We start from the raw sequence: 20,033 nt of genomic DNA on the forward strand, positions 1-20,033 counted from the left end.
CCGATCAGGTGGTGTCAATCCCGCAGGAAGGTACACTTTGGGGCGCCGGTAAGCAGAAATGAACCCAGCCTGAGTGGTGCTGGTGTGGTTCTGGTGCGGTGGGCAGGCGCAACTTGGTTGTGGATGCTTCCAGGAACAATGCGGCCGAGAGTGGATTGCGGTAAGATCGGTAGTTGGGAGGGTGGCTTAGGTTTGGTTGAGGAAGGAGCAGCACCGCTTCCTTTTGGTTTGGTTCGAGACGGGCGCTGAACGGGCGGAATGCGAGAAGCATCTGTCGATGTCCTGTGATGCGATGCGGCTAAACCACTAGGGGTTGCCACTGTTAGAAATGGGTGCCGACGTCGTGGCGGCCAGAGACGGCCGCCGCTCTTGTTTTGTCGTCATTCCCGCGCCCTGATAATGACGTTCCTAGCTCGAGTCGGTTTGCGGGTCTTCCGGAGCTGGTGCTGCTGGTGCAACTTGGTCACCGGTGGACCAGGGAAAACCAAGCTGGAACTGACGAGAGGCAAGGCTGAAGAACCTGGTGATTGACTGATATCTCCGTCGTCGGCTCTTGGCCCTGCGGTGGTTTGTGTTGTTTCCGTCGGCCTGGTCGGAGTTGCCTAATCGGGAGCCTGCTTTGATGCTGTGATAAAAGTTGTGCCCCTATTTCCACCCTCTTCCCACCTTCTTGTCAGACCTCCATCCTTGCTCAGAGCTCCCGTCCAGCATCTCGATAGGCCGTCGAGCTCGGTGTCTCTCTCGGTGCCAAGACCAGGTTGTCCCCAGCACATGATGTCAGGTCCGGTTTGCTGTCCCACAATTGATGGTCGACGCCACGAGCAATTGACTCGCCGCGGCTTGTCCGCCCGCTGGCTCTGCAACACGGCCACAAAGCCAAAATTGTGGTAGCCAGTTTCCCCCCATCTGTCCATCCACATCCAATTTCCATCGGCGGCTGACTGTTGCACTTGCGAAAGGTAGCAACAGCATCATGAGACGAGGGAGGGCGACCTGTGTTCAGCATCTTTCACCACGAGACAAAGTCGCATGAGGTAGACGCCTTGCCATGGAATAACATGCGCAAGGTCTGGGTGCATCACTTGATGACACCGCGCAAATTGCCTCCGCGTTCTGATGCCAAGTGGCCCCTCCTGTTCCCCCACGAGATGCAGTCTCGAGGGAACACCGTTTGCCCCTAACACTGCCGTGCCGACGGACCTTCTTTTTCGTCCATGCGTACCACCCCTTCCTCCAAAGCCGTCGACCAACAGCGCTTGCCTCTGGTCTCGACGACGGGCCATCCCGAGCCGTCTCGTTCGAGTCGAGCTTCCAACCATCCCACCACACACGGGCAACCAACCCATTGACAGACATCAGGAGATGAGAGTAAAGAAAATGCCAAGGAAATGCCCGGAGATCGGATGTCGTCAATGGCTATCGGGCCGGCTCCGAGCCGCCACTCCGGACCTTCCGGGCCATGCCATGACGATGACGATAACATATGTCTCGCTGGAGGCGGCTCTCTTTCGAGTGGTTTCCCAGCCCCATAACCCCAAAAGCCCTTGTGGCTCACTTGAACCAGGAACCAAAGTTCCCAAAGCCACCGATACGTATGTACCGCCGTTTGCGCTCAACGATCTCCCATCCGCCGCCGTCCACGGTCGGCGTCTCGTAACGCAATGCACCGCCCAAGTGGAGCTCGAGAATTCGTGTTGGAGTCTCCGACATTTTTTGTTGGCCCGATTGGTACGAGCCGCCGCTGACGTCGGTGTGCGCATGCTGTTGCCGAAGAAAAACCAGCATCAAGTCGTCCATCCGTCGTCTCGAAAAGTCGAAAGGAAGTGCAGGAATTTGTTTTCCTGTCAAAGAAGCGCGCGTCAGGGGACCCCCTATATCAAATAATTCCTCAGCCTCGTGCCCTATGATGCCGCCGAGACCGCGCGTGCCCAGCCTACCGTACCCGAGGTCTTCCTGATTCAGCCGTTTCAGGCAAAATCCAACGATCCACTATCCAATCATTTGAGAGGAATGCCAATTCAACATTACCGAACCTGGACCAACGCCCCTTGTCTTGAGATGTTGTGTTCCCTCGACGCGAGGGTGACGCCAGTTAAAATGGGAAACGCGAGTGGCAGGGGCTCGAGACGCGTTTTTGGCCGATGAGTGATGATGTTGGCGATGACCATATATAAGTCTGGCGAACAATCATAGGGGTCTTTCTTTCTTTCCTTCTCTTTTCTCTTGTTTTGAATTCTCTTTTTCTGCCTTTTTCTCTTGTGTTTTTATTCTCTTTTCTCTTTCTTTCTTTCTTTCTTTCTTTCTTTCTTTACGACGGTGGTGGCGGGCTGCTGGCGGAGGTTGATGATGGAGGCAGTGCCCTCTTGTTCGATATCGCCTGTACGGGGAACGGTCTGCATCGTGTTCGATTCGGCTCGGGCCGGCTGTCGTCATTGGTTTTGGAAGCGGCCCGCTGGGTATGGTGTCGGGAGAGCAAGTGCTCGACCTGGCCATTTGTCATCGGGTTGCTGGGAAGCATGTGGACGATCTCGCGGCATCGAGTGCATGACGACTTGGGTCAAGTGCTCATTTTGGCTGAGAGGTGGGGATCACGGAGGGACAGAGGAGCACAACGCAGATTGTGCGTTAGCTGTCTAGGCTTGTTGGAGGAAGCGCAGTCATCGCGGACAAGGACGATGACGGGATTCTGCGCCTGAGAATTATCGGGTTTCAAACGCATGGCCTTCCCAGTTCTCCGGATCGTTTGCACCTCGTGGCCCGATACCGGATGGTTATCAATTAAAACGAGGCAAGCGGTACTTGAAGAAGCAGGAGCGTTGTGGATTGCGGGCGGGAGACATGCCCACGTGCTCACATTGTTGGCTCTGCCGCGGCTGCATCGCTGAGATGATGAGATGTCACGGTGTGGTGGAAAGATCGAGTCGGGGGTTGAAGGGGTTTTGGTCAGGCACGGAAGCCCCCTTGATGTAAGTGTGTGCAACAGCCAGATGGATGTTTGTCCCGGCAAGGTCGGATAGCTGCTTGAACCGGTCATCCGACCTTGGTTCCGAGTCATCTCGGCTTCGGGACGGCTCCGCTTATTCGGGTAGCACGCAATCGCTGGCAGTGTCCAAGAGTGGTTCTTTTCTTTGGTTGACATCTTTTTTGTCTTTTGCGGTGTTCCGGTGGTGATTTGTTGGCGTGTCTTGGACATACAGACAAGGCCGTTTTGATTGGCATGGGGCTTTGTTCCTGGTGCACAGCATCTTGCGTGATTGGCGTCTGTAACTGCCACTGCCCCCGGATGCCTCCGGCCGCATATATCGGTCAAATTGACGACAATGGCTAGCTCTGTTCATTCTGTTTATGATGTTCCAGCATCTGTTTCTCTCCATCATACAAATCCACTAGCCCTCCCGTCCCGCCAGTCCACCTCAAGCCCGCAAAGGCCTTGCATATCTGGCCATCCCCTCTTCTTTCCAGCGGTGCGTGTCATTTGCCTCAGCTCTGCCAGTCACCCTAGCATTCGAGGCACAATTCGACTGCGTGGTGACATAGATCCCCCAGCTGGTGGTACATTGCTGGCAGTCGGAGGCTGTGGGGCAGATGGACGTTGTCGTTGGTGCCGCTGAGGCTCTTGTGCACCCGCAGGGGACGATTACCGGGACTTTGTTTGTTGTCAGCGGGAAGAGATCCATCCTCGATATAAGGGAACTTACAATCGGCATTGCAACGGATGCTAGTGGCGCAGGTCACCGCACAGCCTGATGTCTTATACCAGGTTGCTGTCGGGCGGTAGGTGCATGATGCCGGAAGAGGTCCTCCTGGGTCTGGGGTGGGTGTTGGCCAGGTTGGGAGGGTGGGGAGAGTTCTTGTTGGTTTTTGGGCGAGGGTTTGGTGGCTGGGTGCGGTTGTATTATCTCAGTATAGTTCACTTGGTATGGGAAAGGAGAGTTGCCTACGCTAGAAGGGTAAGGGCTGCTAGGATGAGGGTTACGAGATACATGGTGGTGTTTCGAAGTCCTTGTTCGGGTGTTATTCAAGGGAAGGGTCGCTGCTGGCTGAAAATTGTGACGTGGTTGTAGTGATCACAGCCCTATATAGAGTGACAGTGACAATCATGGGAACGGCAAGTAGTCAGTCAGTCATGCCATCAGGCTCTGGAAGACATACCCGACTTATAACCCGATCCAACTCCGCCAAGTGCTTTATCTCGATTGCGGGGAAAGGCCATATGTACCACGCGGGTTGGGTTATTTGCTCTAGTCAGGTATTGGCTTCCGCCATTCGGCTAAGACGTAGGGACGAGTAATCAGGTTGTTTTTTTGCGAATTGTGACTTCCGCCTGCCAATATGGATCTTCGGCGTCGATATTCCTCCCTTATAGGTCAACCTATATGTGCTATCATCCAATTACCCGGTACCCCAGTTTGACATTGGCCGGGGTCATTTCCTTTGTTCCTTGGTGAAGATTCTGTACGGAGGGTAAGTCTCCAGAATTTTCCGTCGATACAAGACCAGTAGACGGCACGCGGGTAGTTCGTCTCGGTAGTCGAGCAGGCCAAGGGACTTATTGGCGCGCATCAGTCGTATCCGAGATGGATCCGGGTCATGTACATCCCGCGCTGTGGATCTTGAGCCGCCGATGTGGGTGGCTCTATGGCGATGCGTTGATGGAGGCCCTGCATGAGTTGAGCAAGGACTGAGTGATCAACGTGGCACTGCGCAAGTTTGATGGCGGGTAGTTTGGCGGCGAATGGTCCATGGATGCCGCCAGGATTCCAACATTGTCATGGGATCGAACGACTGTGAGATACACCATCAATCCTGGATGAGTCAACTGCGAGTGTTCACCAGCTGTTCATATCTCGAGTTGGGATCGTCCTGGATAGTCGTGGGGTTGATCATGGGTAGGTGGTTGAGCACCTAGTCCGGGCTGGAGCACCGAGGCAGCAGGTAGCAATGAGGAATGCTGACATTCAAGTCGACCTTTGGATCACTCAGGTATCTGAGAGTAAAGGAGTAACCAGGTCAAATGGCTCATCGGTCAACCGCGACAGAACGTGGATTCCTTTAAACCTGAGATCGGATTGCTCCGATCTCTCGGAAACAAACCCCCGACCCATCGACACCTGTGGTGGAACTCCTCAGACAGAGGGTTCGATTCCTTTTGGTTGATCATTTTTTGGACTTCTGAGTAATTGTGCAGTCCATCATCTACAGTCGTTCCAGCATCCATGCCCTCGATTTCGACGACCACAACACCTCACTGCAGTTGTCACCCATAACTGGCCCCAGCCGTGACTAAAGGATAGACTTGTACTATATTAAATTACTTTGGGGAGGTTTGTGGCGATTGATAGAGATAAGCCAAAATGTTCGTGTTGGGTTTGAAGACGTCTAGTGTATCTGCGGTTGTGGACAGCTCGGGGGTCAGCATGGTCAATCGTGTAGATGGGGTCGATTCGACGACCAAAAAATTCTCATGTCTCGGTAATTCTACTCAATTTGCGTTGATTTTCCATAATTTCTGCCAGTGTGCGTTGAATCACTTCACGGTTGAGGATGGTTGTCGTGTCGAGCAACCCCATGAATAACAATGAAATCCCAAAACCACGCAACACCACGGTGAAAACGTAGCCTTTTTCTGATGGAAGGTAATAAAATATGTCATTTAGGTTACAGCCATATGATTTCCACTCAAGGATCGTGCGTGTACCTTCCATGATGTCAAGAACTATTCCTTGGTAACTGGATTCGATGATTTCCAAATCATGAAAAGAAAAGAAAAATGAAAGTTTATCGATTTGAATAAAGATAACACAGGAAGTTCCCCTCACTTCCAGAAATCTAATGAAAGTAATTTTAGCCATGTAACTTCAGACTGCGCCCTGTGGTGGTGAAATTATGTTACCTGGTCCATGTCTGAGACCATGAAAATGTGGCTGCCAATATCGTAGACAACCACGCTGAGTAATTTATGACTGAAAAACATGATAGAGGGTGAAGTAAAACTAGACATGAATTATTCTGCAGCAGAGCGATCGTAACAAGAGAAAAGTCAACTGCATCACATATATGACTGTGAACTCAAAACCTAGCACCAAGTCAATTTCATACACTACAAGACAAAAATCAAACCAACCCAGTATCACTCTAATCATAATACACTCTCCACTCTAAGACCAAGCTCAAGAACTCGAACAATAAGCTCAAGCCACACCTTCATGTCCATTCAAGTTCTCATCTTGATTTCTAAACCCAACCTCAAAAACCCAATCTTAACATTGACACAACCTCAATCTCAACCATCCAATTACCGCCAGAGCATGTATGAAGCTTTAAACCTTCTTCAAAGCCCCAAACCCATCTCCTTACCACTCTCCCACCATCATCTGACACATCCAACACCTCTGATGAAGTCCTCCTGACACACCTATCAGCCCCACCTATCCCCCCCAATCCAACCAATTACATCATGGCTACACAACGACATCACACTTCTCTCTCTCACAAAAATCAGCACAACTCCCAACAGCCGCAAAGCATCAGACCGAACAAAACGGAGGGATCAATATTCCGCATCAGCAGATCAGACAAAGGATTTGCAAGACAACCGCCCAGGCAGGTGGGCAGCAGCAGCAGCCAGCAAACATCCCTTTTCTTCGTGATATCATCTGCCCCTTCATAAGTAGAACAAGACTGCAAAATCAATATGTGAAATGATGTCCTGATTTCTTGCACACGAGACACTCCAGAAGGGTTGCCCCTGCTTTTCTTTCCACAGCAGAAACTCAACCAAGTTCCCCAAATCTCAAAAGGTCCAAGCACAAAGATCAGACAGCAACGCGCATGTGGAGCCCATCCCAAACCCACAAACCCCCACCATCAACAAGTCAAGGATGCAACGTGTCGCGACCATGGCATGGATCAACACAAGAGAAGCGCGCCAGGAATTGCAAAGTTAAGAAGAGCAGCCACGGTCACGAAGCAAATGGCACAGCAAAAAGTGATTTGTAATGCTGTTTGGTATTCCGCTTTCACATCAAAGAGATGCTACTAACTCAATCTCCCCCTTTCTCCTCGTCCCATATGGTACACCATCGCCGCCACCGTCCATCATAAAAAAACGCGAGGAAAATAAAACAAAATCCCAATTGTCCCAGAGTATTTGCCCCCAAATGTGTAAAACAGGAAAAAAACGCAGCGCCCAGTAATAAGTGATAAGAACCCGTCATGAAATGCAAATCGTAAACGACTTCCCAGTGATTGTTTAACCACCGAAACCGTAGAGGGTGCGGCCTTGTCTCTTGAGGGCGTAGACAACGTCGAGGGATGTGACGGTCTTGCGCTTGGCGTGCTCGGTGTAGGTGACGGCGTCACGGATGACGCCCTCGAGGAAGGACTTGAGGACGCCGCGGGTCTCCTCGTAGATCATGGCCGAGATACGCTTCACACCGCCACGACGGGCGAGACGGCGGATGGCGGGCTTGGTGATGCCCTGGATGTTGTCGCGAAGAATCTTTCTGTGGCGCTTGGCACCGCCCTTTCCGAGGCCCTTGCCGCCTTTGCCGCCTGTGTTGGGGAAGGTTAGTATTGCTGGTCGAGATGGTGATGATGATGATGATGATGATGATGGGGATGGCAACTTACGTCCAGTCATGATGACGGGTTGTGTTGGTGAAGATGTGAAAGTGGGTAAAGGTCTTGGGAAGATTGGCGAGGCTGAAGACGCGACACCAAAAAGTTGTGAAGTTGGGTGGGAGAAAGAGGTTGTGATGGATTGAGTGGTGAGAAGGTGAAAACGTGGGGAAGAGGGCGGGCTTTAAGTAAGGCAAGGCGGGAGCGGCATGCACGGCTTTGGGTGCGCGTGGAATCAATCCAATCAGGATCAGTGATCTGATTTTCTGAGTAGGCTTATTTTTTTTTTGGGCAGCAGGGAGAGAGACAAGGGTCAAGGTCCGATTTGATTTTTGGCTTGGCCTGATTTTTTGGGGAACACCCGACGCGCCTGCCCTGTGGATTCCTAGAGGTAGACACGGACCCTTGTGAGGTGTTTGGACTGCGTGTTGACCCCGCCTTGAAACTGTTTCTCGACTGACGGCTGGAGGAAGACGCGTCTCGATTTTCGAGAGCTTGCAGAGAAGGGGAAGCACCTGTTTTTTTCTGGCGCTAGTCCAGATTCGATTTTTTGTCTTTTGGATCTCCCCAGGATACGTACCAGCAGGAGGGGCAGAACCACCTTATCAGCCATCGATCCGATGCGGCCCGCATCCCAAGTCTGCTCCCCCCGAGGTGATTGCCTCGATGACAGAGCCTTCCACCCGTTCCATCCCCAGATCACGAAGCGGATGCCGTCGTATTTTCCCGAGACTCGCTGCACACTTGGCACCGGCAGTACGTAATGACATGTGGATGTAGATGGGCCTGTGACTTGAGACGACTCCTCACTCTGCTGAGCCCTGCCAGGCAAATGCCGGTACCAGATAGGGTCCTGACTTCTCTCGAGGTGTCTCGGTTGTATTCACTTTCCATGATGACTGAGGGTCTAGATACGGGGTTGCCACCCGGTCCTTTCCTTCCGTGGACCTTGAGGCTCGTGATGACTCCTATCATGATATTAGTTGCCTGGTTTTGCTCTCTGAAGGAAGGCTCGAGAAGCCTCGTGATGCCACCGTAATCTTGGATAACGAATTGTCTATTGTTCACTTTGATGCCAGATACCTATCAAGTGCTCCCTCTATTCACTGCCCAGGCCTAAGCTCTTGCCAAAAACAGAGCTGCAAACCTTTCCCAGACCCTCTCTCTTTGTCTGAACGTTTCAAGGCAGTCACAGTCACAGCTCTGCAGATCCATAGTCTCAACTGCATTCACTTGACAACAGTCACAAATTATTGATATTAGGCATCAGCCGCCTTTCTCCTGTCAAAATCCATCCACAGACGGGGCAACCAACAATCAATTCGGCAGTCATCTCAGATCTGTGATATCAAATCCAGCCTTACCAGCAGCGGATCTCTTTGTGGCAAGGTACGTACCAGTCCCCGCTGCGTGGTTGGTTTCCAAGCGAGTGAATGCGGCAGCGTCTAGTGCAAGGATCCCACCGGTGGCCCCTGCGCCTTGGTGGCAGGTTTTCGGGCCAATAGAAATTCAGCACCAACAGCGGCAGCATTTTTGTTGCCAAATCCCCCCCAAAATCAGGCGTGTTTTCGCTTGCCAGAACTGACCCCATTTTCCCTTGCAACAGACCCCGGTTTTGGCCGCTGCGCATCACAAAAAAGAGCAGGCACAATCGAGCTGATCAACCCAAATCAGCCGCTAACGTGACCTGCAGCCCGCGCCTACTTAAACCTCGCACCCCCCACCTCCCTCTTCCACCTTTCAACTCACAACTCACTCACTCCACACCCCGCCCATCAATCCATCATCTGCATCGCATCTTTGCGACTTTTCCATCAAATTCCATCAACTTTTCCCATCAACAACACATCACAACAAAGTCGCAATGGCCCGCACCAAGCAGACCGCCCGCAAGTCCACCGGTGGCAAGGCTCCCCGCAAGCAGCTCGCCTCCAAGGCCGCCCGCAAGAGCGCCCCCTCCACTGGCGGTGTCAAGAAGCCTCACGTATGTTTTTCTCCTTCGACTTAAAAATCATCATCATCACCATCATCATCATTACACATGCTAACCATCATCGCCCTACAGAGATATAAGCCCGGTACCGTCGCTCTCCGTGAGATTCGTCGCTACCAGAAGTCGACTGAGCTTCTCATCCGCAAGCTCCCCTTCCAGCGTCTCGTTCGCGAGATTGCCCAGGACTTCAAGTCCGACCTCCGCTTCCAGTCTTCCGCCATTGGTGCTCTCCAGGAGTCCGTCGAGTCTTACCTCGTCTCCCTCTTCGAGGACACCAACCTTTGCGCTATCCACGCCAAGCGCGTCACCATCCAGAGCAAGGACATCCAGCTTGCCCGCCGCCTCCGTGGTGAGCGCAACTAAGCGTTTCCCCCACCATGGGTTTCTGCTACTGCTAGCTTTGGGGTTTGGGGGTCGGGTTTATGACTACATTTTTCACACTGGGAATGCTTTGATTGACGAAGGGAATCATCATGGCAGCAATTAACGGGGGACAACGGCGTTCGTGCTTGGGTTTTTTATTCACTGCGGTGGTTTTCTTTACTCGGGATTGATTTGTACATTACCCCGCGCGCGCGAGTTCTTGCATCTGCCCACGGGCTTTGGCGAGAATGGAGATGGATGGGCATAATAAACTACGCCTGAAAACCTACACACAGTGGCTGAAGAGCCAGCGTTGATTTCACTCTCTTGCTTTGACCTTGTGTGACTCTGACTGCGGTGGCAACACTTGTTTCTTTTCTTTCTTTGACGTAACGCGTCTTTTGGTGTTGGGTTTCTGGTCCCCCCGCGACGCGAGGTCAAAACATGAATTCCAGATGCCGTGTTTACTCCACATCGCGTTGAGGCGTGTTATCCCTGCCCTTGTCACGGATAGAGGTTGTGGTGGGGTCATCGGATGGGGGAGAGCCATGATGGATGCTGACAGCGGCGAAGGGACTGTGTTGCTTTGGCCGGACAGGACGCGGGTGTGGGATTGGATGTCAGACTGTGGTGTGATTTTTGCTCGAGACTCTGGCACGGTTTGGAAGAGAGATGGTATGTGGAGTTTGAAGGGTGAAGTCATCAAGGATGGGGGCGGTGATGGTCATGATGGAGATGATGCTTGCATGTGAAGAGAGATTTCACTTGTAGTAGGAGATGGGGCAGTAGACAAGTGGCAAGATTTGGACAGATTTAAGGAAGTCCATGGTATTTGGAGTGTGGACTACTGAGGTCAGTTTTCCGTGTAGAGTCGTAAGGTGCTGATCTTGAGTGTTATCTCGATGGTCTTTGGAGGTGGACGGTATCAGAGCTGTGGTGGTGTCTCGGATAAGAGACACGATATAGCTTGGGGCAGAGTACATGATTTTCAGATCTGGAATGGTTGCATATTGCGAGGAGAGGGCCGACGATTGGCGGCGGCCGTGCTGATGGGTGTGGGCTGGTGGTGGTTGGCTGGGTCTTCACTTCTGGCAGAGACTACATGCATACAAGTTTGCGATATCATCTTGGGGTTGCATTTCTTTGGGGGGAAGGGGTTGTTTATGGTGGTTAATGTTAGAGCAGCTGGTAGAGGGGGCACAGTACGAGTTGGTTGGGTGAATTGGTCGTGATGGTAGTGGCGTTATGAGACTGAAATCATGGTGATGTGATGTACGTGAGAACCACACACACACGTTTGAGGCTGGTCTCAAAACAATCCATGATTTCACCATCAACAACAGCTCAAATTCACCAACAAGTGTCTGACACTCTGAACAATACGCTCTGTTGTTCCTAGCCGTGTATCCCAAGAAAATATCCAAGTTATATCCAAGCCTCACCACCCTCACGCCGACCCTGCCCTCCCCAATCCCGGTCAGACTACCACCACCAGCTCACAAAACTGCCCTCCACCCCTTAGTCCCCTCCCCCCTCCTAGCAGTCTTCAATTCCCCCTCCAACCCCAAAAACCCCACCACCTGGCCCAAATGATCAACCCCCCAAAACCCCTCCCTCTCCCCCTTAGCATTCGTCACACTAAACCAAGGCAGCCCAAACGCCCCCTCGTCAAAAGCCCGGTCAGTGTTCCTGATCAGTGCCTCCTTCCCAACAGTCTTGGCCTTCTCCAACACTTTACTCGCTTCCTCCTCCCCAAACAGCTCCACCAAGGTCTCTTTCAAGATTTCCGGTTTGTGCGTAGCTACCCCGTCGGCCCAGTGCTTTTTGAAGAGGAGGTCCAGCGCGGGTGTGAGCTGGGCGGGGGAAAGCGTGGCGAGGGAGCGCATTATGGGTAGGGAGGGGGCGGGGAAGTCGGGGGAGGCCGGGAACATGGGGATGGAGAAGAGGGTGGACCAGCGGAGGCGTTCGAGGTTTATCCATTTGTCTTTGTCTGGGGGGGGTGTTAGAAGGTTGAAATGGGGAGGGGGGGGAAGGGAAAGGAATGGGGGGGGTGAGGAAATACTCTTGATTTTGATGGGAGCGGTGTTACCGCATTTGTGCATCAAGCCCCCCAGGAAGATGGGGATGTATTCTACTTCTACATTGCGGAAGATTGGGTCGTTCTAACATGAGAAGAGGATTAGATATGAGATGATGGAGGGAGAAGGTGGGAAAGGTACCCGGAGGATGTGGTATGCTGCGTAGGCAAAGGGGCTGACGGTGTCAACGAAGAGGGTGATTTTGGGTTTGGTGGCCATCTGGAGTACTCGGGTTAGCATTATGTTAGACACCGGTGAGTGAGATGGTGGTGGTGGTGGTGATGGACGGTAGGAGGGAATGGTGCAGCGGTGGTACCTTGATATCTTTTAGAAATAATAACTGCAGGTAATGAAACAATGCAGTGAATACAAGCAAAGGGTGCGCCCTTAGGTCAACAACTTATATTAATCTACATTACTCGATTGACGTCGTCCCCTTGTCCCGGGGGGCTGGCCGACGCTATCCCCTAGCCGTTCTACCCCAACTTGACTGGTCGTTCAAGCCGAGGAACTCCCCCGCATTTCTGAGAGGCGGGAGGCGGGGACGGAAACGCGGTACCGATGGCTTTGATGGAAAGACATTCTAAAGAGTCTGAGCATGAGAGAGACGATGAGATGAGACGTTGCTCGATATCAACGGCTGCTAGAGATTTCCATAAAATCAGCCCATGCTGTTGGGTGGTAGAGAGAGGCTTTAAGGAAGTGAGAAGCTGCTGTTTAGCCATCGCTTCTTATCAGCCAATTGTTCCCAAAGCAAAGACAATGTTGATCGAACGTGCGCACGGAAATGTGTTCAACTTCAACCGGTATGACAATACAATTCTATAGCAGGACTCTTCTCTCTTTGGTGACGCCCCCAAAGTCTATCTAGGATTACTATTGGGAATGTAGTAGGTACCTTGAGCCAAAAGCCCAATGCTGGCTCCGCAGACGATGTCATCTACCCGAGCCCAGGCTTCGGTGAACAGCCGACAAAGCAACCTTTCGCACAACGGCTTGATCAAGTTTGAACAAAGCTCCAGAGGGAACATAGCTGTTCGTTATCTTACCCAAATGATATGATATGGGCACACTTTGAAGTTGTCTTTGTCATTCGGTGGCGCCCCTCATTATGCTGGGGTCTTGGCACCATCCATTCGTCGGATCCACACTTGACGACATCATCAACGCCTCTTGGGCTCAAATCAATTCTTCCCGTAGCCAAAGGGGGAAATTGACAAAAATAATGTCGAAACATTGGGATAGGTCCAAATAGAAGACCCGTGAGTTTGTATTTCCCACATAGTTGAATGAGAACCACAATTGCTTCAATCTTGAAGCATGAGCCCGTTAGTCCTGGAAGGTATCCTCGATATTCATTCATCCACACCTATGTTAATCCTACGCCCCAAAATCTCATTCTGCTCTCCCCAACACACATCACATCTCTATCCCTCTGCACCTCCCATCACATCCCATTAATACCTCGTCAGTGGGCAAAGATGAACACACCACCCTCCCTTCCCAAAAATCACAGCCTCAAGTCGCCACGAAGGGCCACCGTGATAGCCTCGCCTTGATCCCTCTGCCCCCCCTGCACTGTTACCCTTTACCATCCACAAGACCAGCTCGCAGTGGATTTCCCCCTTCCCTCCCGCGTCTCGCCGCTCTACAACCCAGCAGCGCTCCCCAACCCAGCAGCGCTCCCCAACCCAGCAGCGCTCCCCAACCCAGCAGCGCTCCCAAGTGACTCATCCTCGCAGTTAAACAGTGACCTTTCCCCCCGACCAAGACGGGCACCACCTTCACCCTACTTAGTACTGAAGCGCTTGATGAATAGGTGGGGATTTGCTTCCCTGGCGTCGGTCTGGTGAAGCTAGAGGCGGCGTGGAGATGAGACGTGATGTGAGGACGACAAAACAAGACGTGCTCTAGTCGTTTGGTGTGCTGTGTGGTGATATATATTAAGCCTGCCACAGTCAGGCCTGTAGGGTTGGAGTCTAGAAATTGACCTTGGTAGATGGGAGAAAGACTGAGATTTGATTGGTCAGGTCGAGGACAGGTCAAGCTCGGTAGAGTCCTGTCGACTCCTTGACTGCCAAGGGGTGAGGTTGGGGGAAATATCAAAGTAGGTCTTTAGTCGGGGAGATCAACACGTTTTTGCTTGTAGTTTTCCAAGCAAAAGGACCCGGCTGTTCATTCTTAAGCATAAGAACAAGGCCACATATCCCACAGACGACTATATCCTCGCCCATCAAAACTGCACCAAACGCATAGCCAACCCGTTTAAACTCAAAAACCTTGACTCGATTTATTAACTAGATCAAACGCAGTACCTTTTCACATTACCAAATAACACCATGCCCCATGCCAAGCCCACCAAACCCGTTCCATCAACTATATACAACCGACCTCTCTCTCAACACCCCAACCCCCCCCCCGCAGATTCTAAAAATTGGCCACTCCATGAGCAGTCGGTACCTGCGTGAGCAAGTCAAACGCTCCAGTTCCCAAGCCACCCAATTTACCCACAACCAGTCTCGACGAAGGTGTCATGAGGGGATCCCATTCACCGTCCATGACCGCATCCTTGAGGAAGCCGACGGTAGTTTCTATCGCAGACAATATTAGCATCTGACCATAGAAAAGAGGGCAGGACGACAAAAAACATACCATAACTCATCTTGGTAAAAGGCGAGACATTGCCCGTCAAACCAATGCGGTTGAAAGGGCTGAACCCGCCATTCCTGGTCATGTAATCGGCGATCAAGCTCAAATGGCGCTTGTCGACAGCAATACCGTGAGAGTCGAAAACGCCCGACAGTTCCCTCACAATATTCGCCCTCGCCGCCTCGACACCATAAAACTCGAGCACCTGGGCAATGTCGTTGGTCTGGAGCTTGTTGGGGTTGATGTAATCAGCATACAGCTGCATAGCCCTCAGGTTGACACCCTCGGTGTGGACCAGCAGCTCCTTGATCACCTCCTCCCCAGTCGCGGGATCTCTCTTCTTGATAGGCTCAAGGGTCGCATTGCCAATGTGCGCAATCTCCTGGATGACGGCCTTGTTGACCGCCTCCTGGACGAGGTTGAGCATAAGCAGCTTGGGCATGGAGGCTGGGTATTCGAGGGTGAACTTGACCCATTCGCCGCCGACAGTATCGGCCTTGAACGATGCTACGTCCTCGTTCTTCTCCTTGACACGGGAGGCTGCCTCAGCTTCAAGGCTCTTGTCGTCGCGCCGGCGCTCGGGTCGCGGGCTGCCGCCGTAGGCCTCGTCATCGTCCTCCCCATCATCGGCCTCTTCAGTCTCCCGCTGCAGTTGCCTCTGAATGGCATCGTCGTCGTCATCGTTGGGACCATAAGAAACAGCCTCGGACCGGTTGGCTCTCCGCTTGGCACCGCCGGCATCATCCTCGTCGTCGTCATCATCGTCATCGTCACCACCGCGAGCCTCCCTGTCGCCCGAAGAGGTTGCCGCCGCCGTCTCAATAGTGCCAACCTTGACACCGATTTCAGGCGCCGATGCAGATCCCTTCTGTTTGTCAATCTTCTTGAGCTCCTTCTGGATGATCTTGCAAAGCAGCGGGATGAACTTCTTTTCTACGGTTCCGAGCACATCGGAAATCGAGATGGCGTACATCTTGGAGTATTCCTCACTCTCGAAAAAGCGCAGTCTGATATCAAAGGTCTTGGCCACCTTGTGGGCGATGCCAACCCCGACCTTTTCCACCACAGTTGCATCCTTGGTGACGTGCGATAGAGGCAGGACGCTGATACTCTTGGCGAACCGCTCACCGTCCTGTTCCGAAAGCTCTTCGTTGAGAACAAGTGTCATCGATGGAGTGCTGATGTTGGCAGAGGCCGTCATGAGAATTTCACGAAGACGAGGCACACCCAGTGTGACGTTCTTTGCACTGTGACCAGCCAAATGGAACGTGTTGAGCGTCAGCTGAGTCGAAGGTTCACCGACAGACTGGCCTGCTGTGATACCGACAGCCTCGCCGGGCTCAACAAGAGACCTGATATACTTGGCTGCCAGAATCTTTTCGGCGGTCTTGCGGGAGATCTGGCCGGCTTTCTCCTTGGATCCCTTCTCCTTGATCAAACCGTGCTTGTTTGTCTTGAGGTAGTCCATCATGCGGTTGAAGAACTTCTCCGAAGTGGCAAAACCATATCGGGAAGGCTCAAGCTTGGACGTGACGGGGTCTTGTGGGTTGCGGGTGCCAATCGACCTGATGGCCGATTTCATCCGCTTGATGATCTCATCCTTGTTCTCAAAGAGTGCTTGAGTGCCGTCCTCGTGGAACCTCAACTGTGGCAGCTCACTGTCCAGATTGCGCAGTACAAACTCGAAATCGTTCAGATACTTTTGCTTGGTAATATCGACCGAATCCTCACCGTACAAGAACTGCACGACAGACCCATCAGAGTCTCTGACAGAGCTGTCATAAGAGACAGCCAAGCCTTCCATTCCCTTGACAAGACATCTCTGCAAGTAACCGGATCTCGACGTTTTGACGGCTGTGTCGATCAGACCTTCACGACCGGCCATGTGATGGAAGTAGTACTCCTGTGGGCGAATACCAGTCAAGAAACGCTGCACAATATAGCCACCAGCCCGTGCATCTGTGTCAAAGGGGCGGAAACTGGGTAGAGTCCGACCTGAAATCATGACGGGCACACGACGACCTTCTAGTGTCTGCTGTCCCAAGTTGCAACTGATCAGGTTGGCATTGACAGTGGAACCCTTGGCACCAGAGATTGTCATAGACTGCATGTGGTTGTGGGGGAAAGGCTTCTCGAGACCGGCGGGCAAGCAGACTCTTGTGATCTCGGAAGAGAGCTTGGCGACCCGTTGATTGGTCAACAACTCGAGGCCTTCCTGCTTCTTGTCGTCTCTTAAAACTTCCTCGAGGCGTTCCAGAAGCAGAGGGTCATCCTTGGTTGGCTTTTGCTCCTCCAAAGATACGTACTTGGCCGCAACTTCGAGACCAATATGCTTAGCTTCCTTGATCAACTCCTTGCGGTCCTGTTCGCCCTTTGGTGTCATACGCAGATCATCCATTCCGCAAGTGAATGCAACCATGGCGAGATAGCGTGTGAGGAGGCGACCCAGGCAACTCAGCAGCTTAGCCGCGACGCCGGGGCCGTAGACTTCGTGAACAGCGTGGACAAGGCCGCCATCGCTGGAACCGAGCTGTGACTTGTCCAGAATACCGTGAACGAGAATTCCATCCCGGACTGCGACCTCGCCTTCTTCAGGAGAATGGTCGCCCCAGCTTCTTGCCTTGATCTTGGTGCCAGACTGCATCCAGAGATCGCCACAGTTGGCCGGCTTGATATTCTTCAGAACGGTGTCGATAACCTGCTTTCCAGTCCACAGTGGTCTTGGCTTGATCATGGCTGGGGGTACTGTCAGGATCTTTTCTCCCGTGATGTGCCCACTTTCGGGGCGGAGACCGGCGTACACGAGTTGCATGTAGTCGCCCTTGCTGAAGAAAGTGTCCTTGTTGCAGAGAATGACAGAAACTGACAAGTGGTCCTGAATCAAACCGCGCAACGGCGAGCCGCCTGTCCCACTGACGTACTGGCTGTCTGTGTTGGCAAGCTGGAGAGCCTCGGCACGAGCAATCTCGTTTTGTGGGAAATGCATGTTCATCTCGTCACCGTCGAAATCGGCGTTGTACGAGTTACAGTTGGCGTAGTGCATACGTAACGTCTTCTCGCCTGGCAAAACACGGACACGGTGACCCATCATAGATGGCTTGTGAAGTGTAGGCTGACGGTTCATCAAGACAACATCACCGTTGGTGAGGTGACGGAGTACTTTCTTGCCCCTGAGATTGGCAAAGGAGTTGGTTGATGGGGCGAGAAGCGTGTTGGCCAGAGCTACTCTTTCCTCCAGAGACTTGTTTCGCAGGTTGACAACCTGGCCATTTTCGTTCTCGATAGCCGCAGCACCGGGCCACTTTTCGACACCGTTGATCACGGCCTGTTGGAGGTCTTTGAAGTTGAAATGAGTAACAGGTTCTGGGTAAGTAAGCTTCACCGCGAAGACGGGTGGGACACCGATTTCGGACGTCTCGATGTTGGGGTCAGGACTGATGACTGATCTAGCGGCAAAGTTGACACGCTTGCCCATCATGTTCTTGCGGAACAGACCCTCCTTCTTTTCAAGCTTCTGCTTGATACCCTCCTCGTTTCTCTTGCCAGCGTTACCCTGGATCGGGTTCTTGTCGCGATCCATCAAACTGTTGACAGCTTCCTGAAGCTCAGTCCAGGCTTGGTAAAGGTGGTTCAGATCCCGTGGTCTCCTGCCTTCCTGAACGACGGCTTTCTTCCCGAGGGCAATCTCTCTAGAGATCTGTCCAACAGCGGAAGACTTTTCAATGATCTTCTTGTAGAGACTGTTTTGTTCGGCTTCGGTGATTTGGTTCTCACCCATCCGAGCCTCTGGGCGCATCCTGTTTGGAGGAACCATGAGCGTGTGAATGAAGAAGATGTCGGCGGTGATAGGCTTCGAGCGAGAAGCCTTGGTCGGTGGACGAGTGTTGAAAATCAGCGACATGATTTCCCGCTCGGCTTGGAAGAGGAGGTCGAGGCGGCCCTTGACTTCCATCGAGTTGAGGAAGCGCTGGGGGGCTGAGGCTTTCGTTTTCGACTTTGTCTGGGTTTCGGTTTCGGCATCCTTCATAGCCACATCACCGCCCTCGTCGAGACTATCCCCCTCTCCTTCATCTTCTGGTTCTGGTTCTGATTCCATATCAGCAACACCTTCATCCTCACCGTCGGCATCCTTCTTGTTCTTGTTGGTCATGGTCAAGGCGTCGCGGCTTTTTCGCCCAGCCTGAGCCATAGTGGCCTTGTCCTTGGAACTGAGGCCGCGCTCGAAGATCTTGACATAGCGGTCCTTGCGCAGCGTTGGGCTGATGCCATCGCAGCTCTTGCATCTCTTCTCCTTCACTAACGTGGCGAAGAGCTCCTTCAACAAGGCTCTCCTCATCTCGGCCGCACCTTCGTGCTTCGCTCGCTTGATATCGCCCGCACTGAGGCGCGTCCTGTGCTCCTTCAACACTTGGCGAACATAGGCTTCTCTAGCTCTCATGGTGACATCTGTTGTGCTCCCCTCGTCCTCGGCCTCGTCGTCCATGTTGGGGATGTCGGGGAGCCTCATGCTCTTGAGCTTCTCTCCTCCGAGTTCGCTCTCGGAGATGGCATCGACCAGCTGCGCTTCATGGAGCAAGCCGTACTGAAGAAGCTTGAGCATACAGGCAAAGCGGTGGATCTCGCGGCGGGCCGTTCGAAAGTGATGGCAGTAAATACACATGGAACGAAGGAATCGGAAAGCCTGGTCCATGAATACTGGGTGGTAACAAGGTACAGCAAGCTCAATATGACCTGGATGACCAGGGCATTGTGCCTGGTTCAGACCGCAGGTGCGGCATCTACACACATGAAACGATTAGCCAAAGCCGGCGCATTGCAGAACAAGCCGAGGGTGCTTACGGCGCATCGCCCCATGAGCCGAGAGCTGGGTCATAGAGACCGCCTGGAACAGGATTGAGAAGTGTGTCGAAGGTGACGGGATTTTCAATGCGTTTGACAGAGACTGCGCGGATCTCGTCGGATGTGAGGAACTGGAAGTCGACGCTGTCGAGAGTCGACGACACGGGCTGTGAAATGTTCATATTGGGCGATCTGGCGAAGCACCGCGCTACTCAGATCGCATGATAGACAGAAACCGGAATATTTGGTGATGTAGAGGCCAGAGACGCGCTGTCGCGAAAGGAGGCAGAAAAACAGCGGCAGCTTCTCTTCGCTATGGCTCTCTCTCTGCACAGGCAATTGGTGGGGAATTGGAGCTGAGCTCTGAGACGGGAAGAATATTTTTTGGCGGTGGACCGAGGCAGAATAGAGGGTGGGGCAGTTTATCCATGCATTGCATGCCCACCGCTTTCATGCCAAGCCGCTTCTGGCTGCCTGCCGGACACTGACCT

General features: G+C 52.6%; 6 protein-coding genes across 6 annotated transcripts; 1 reads left to right on the plus strand and 5 right to left on the minus strand.

Moving 5' to 3' along the window:
- Positions 1-3,413: 3,413 nt before the first annotated feature.
- QC764_605330 (uncharacterized protein) lies at positions 3,414-4,933 on the minus strand (the record flags this gene model as incomplete). Its single annotated transcript, XM_062949038.1, has 3 exons — positions 3,942-4,933; positions 3,699-3,880; positions 3,414-3,646 (listed from the first exon to the last, which is right to left on the minus strand). The coding sequence occupies exons 1-3, from the start codon at positions 3,983-3,985 to the stop codon at positions 3,414-3,416; spliced, it is 459 nt and encodes a 152-aa protein (XP_062797258.1). The 5' UTR covers positions 3,986-4,933.
- A 2,069-nt stretch (positions 4,934-7,002) lies between these two features.
- Positions 7,003-7,642, minus strand: HHF1_4 (Histone H4; the record flags this gene model as incomplete). The annotated part of the gene is made up of 2 exons (XM_062949039.1): positions 7,003-7,554; positions 7,633-7,642. 2 exons carry the CDS (start codon positions 7,640-7,642, stop codon positions 7,253-7,255), a joined length of 312 nt encoding a protein of 103 aa, XP_062797259.1. The 3' UTR covers positions 7,003-7,252.
- Positions 7,643-8,005: 363 nt separating this feature from the next.
- Positions 8,006-8,233, minus strand: HHF1_1 (Histone H4; the record flags this gene model as incomplete). The annotated part of the gene is made up of 1 exon (XM_062940910.1): positions 8,006-8,233. The coding sequence occupies one exon, from the start codon at positions 8,231-8,233 to the stop codon at positions 8,006-8,008; it is 228 nt and encodes a 75-aa protein (XP_062797260.1).
- On the plus strand, positions 8,234-10,299 carry HHT1 (histone H3.1). Its single transcript, XM_062949040.1, has 3 exons — positions 8,234-9,009; positions 9,227-9,604; positions 9,683-10,299. Exons 2-3 carry the CDS (start codon positions 9,485-9,487, stop codon positions 9,974-9,976), a joined length of 414 nt encoding a protein of 137 aa, XP_062797261.1. The 5' UTR covers positions 8,234-9,009; positions 9,227-9,484; the 3' UTR covers positions 9,977-10,299.
- Positions 10,300-11,295: 996 nt separating this feature from the next.
- Positions 11,296-12,759, minus strand: QC764_605355 (uncharacterized protein). Its single transcript, XM_062949041.1, has 3 exons — positions 12,196-12,759; positions 12,039-12,138; positions 11,296-11,966 (listed from the first exon to the last, which is right to left on the minus strand). The coding sequence occupies exons 1-3, from the start codon at positions 12,292-12,294 to the stop codon at positions 11,473-11,475; spliced, it is 693 nt and encodes a 230-aa protein (XP_062797262.1). The 5' UTR covers positions 12,295-12,759; the 3' UTR covers positions 11,296-11,472.
- A 1,522-nt stretch (positions 12,760-14,281) lies between these two features.
- On the minus strand, positions 14,282-19,913 carry QC764_605360 (uncharacterized protein). Its single transcript, XM_062949042.1, has 3 exons — positions 19,543-19,913; positions 14,707-19,481; positions 14,282-14,645 (listed from the first exon to the last, which is right to left on the minus strand). Exons 1-3 carry the CDS (start codon positions 19,722-19,724, stop codon positions 14,482-14,484), a joined length of 5,121 nt encoding a protein of 1,706 aa, XP_062797263.1. The 5' UTR covers positions 19,725-19,913; the 3' UTR covers positions 14,282-14,481.
- Positions 19,914-20,033: the final 120 nt, after the last annotated feature.

Source organism: Podospora pseudoanserina, chromosome 6 (genome assembly GCF_035222485.1).
Source record: "Podospora pseudoanserina strain CBS 124.78 chromosome 6, whole genome shotgun sequence".
NCBI lineage: Eukaryota > Fungi > Ascomycota > Sordariomycetes > Sordariales > Podosporaceae > Podospora > Podospora pseudoanserina.

What these genes read in the sequence shown, in the direction of transcription:
- HHT1 (XM_062949040.1), top strand. Translation starts at nt 9,485, where the DNA reads ATGGCCCGCACCAAGCAGACCGCCCGCAAGTCCACCGGTGGCAAGGCT. An exon ending in GCGGTGTCAAGAAGCCTCAC is followed by an intron (nt 9,605 to 9,682) that starts GTATGTTTTTCT and finishes ATCATCGCCCTA; the next exon opens with CAGAGATATAAGCCCGGTAC.
- QC764_605355 (XM_062949041.1), bottom strand. Translation starts at nt 12,294, where the DNA reads ATGCTAACCCGAGTACTCCAGATGGCCACCAAACCCAAAATCACCCTC. An exon ending in CAGCATACCACATCCTCCGG is followed by an intron (nt 12,139 to 12,195) that starts GTACCTTTCCCA and finishes TTCTCATGTTAG; the next exon opens with AACGACCCAATCTTCCGCAA. An exon ending in CGCTCCCATCAAAATCAAGA is followed by an intron (nt 11,967 to 12,038) that starts GTATTTCCTCAC and finishes CACCCCCCCCAG; the next exon opens with ACAAAGACAAATGGATAAAC.
- QC764_605360 (XM_062949042.1), bottom strand. Translation starts at nt 19,724, where the DNA reads ATGAACATTTCACAGCCCGTGTCGTCGACTCTCGACAGCGTCGACTTC. An exon ending in GGCTCATGGGGCGATGCGCC is followed by an intron (nt 19,482 to 19,542) that starts GTAAGCACCCTC and finishes TCATGTGTGTAG; the next exon opens with ATGCCGCACCTGCGGTCTGA. An exon ending in TTTTACCAAGATGAGTTATG is followed by an intron (nt 14,646 to 14,706) that starts GTATGTTTTTTG and finishes TGTCTGCGATAG; the next exon opens with AAACTACCGTCGGCTTCCTC.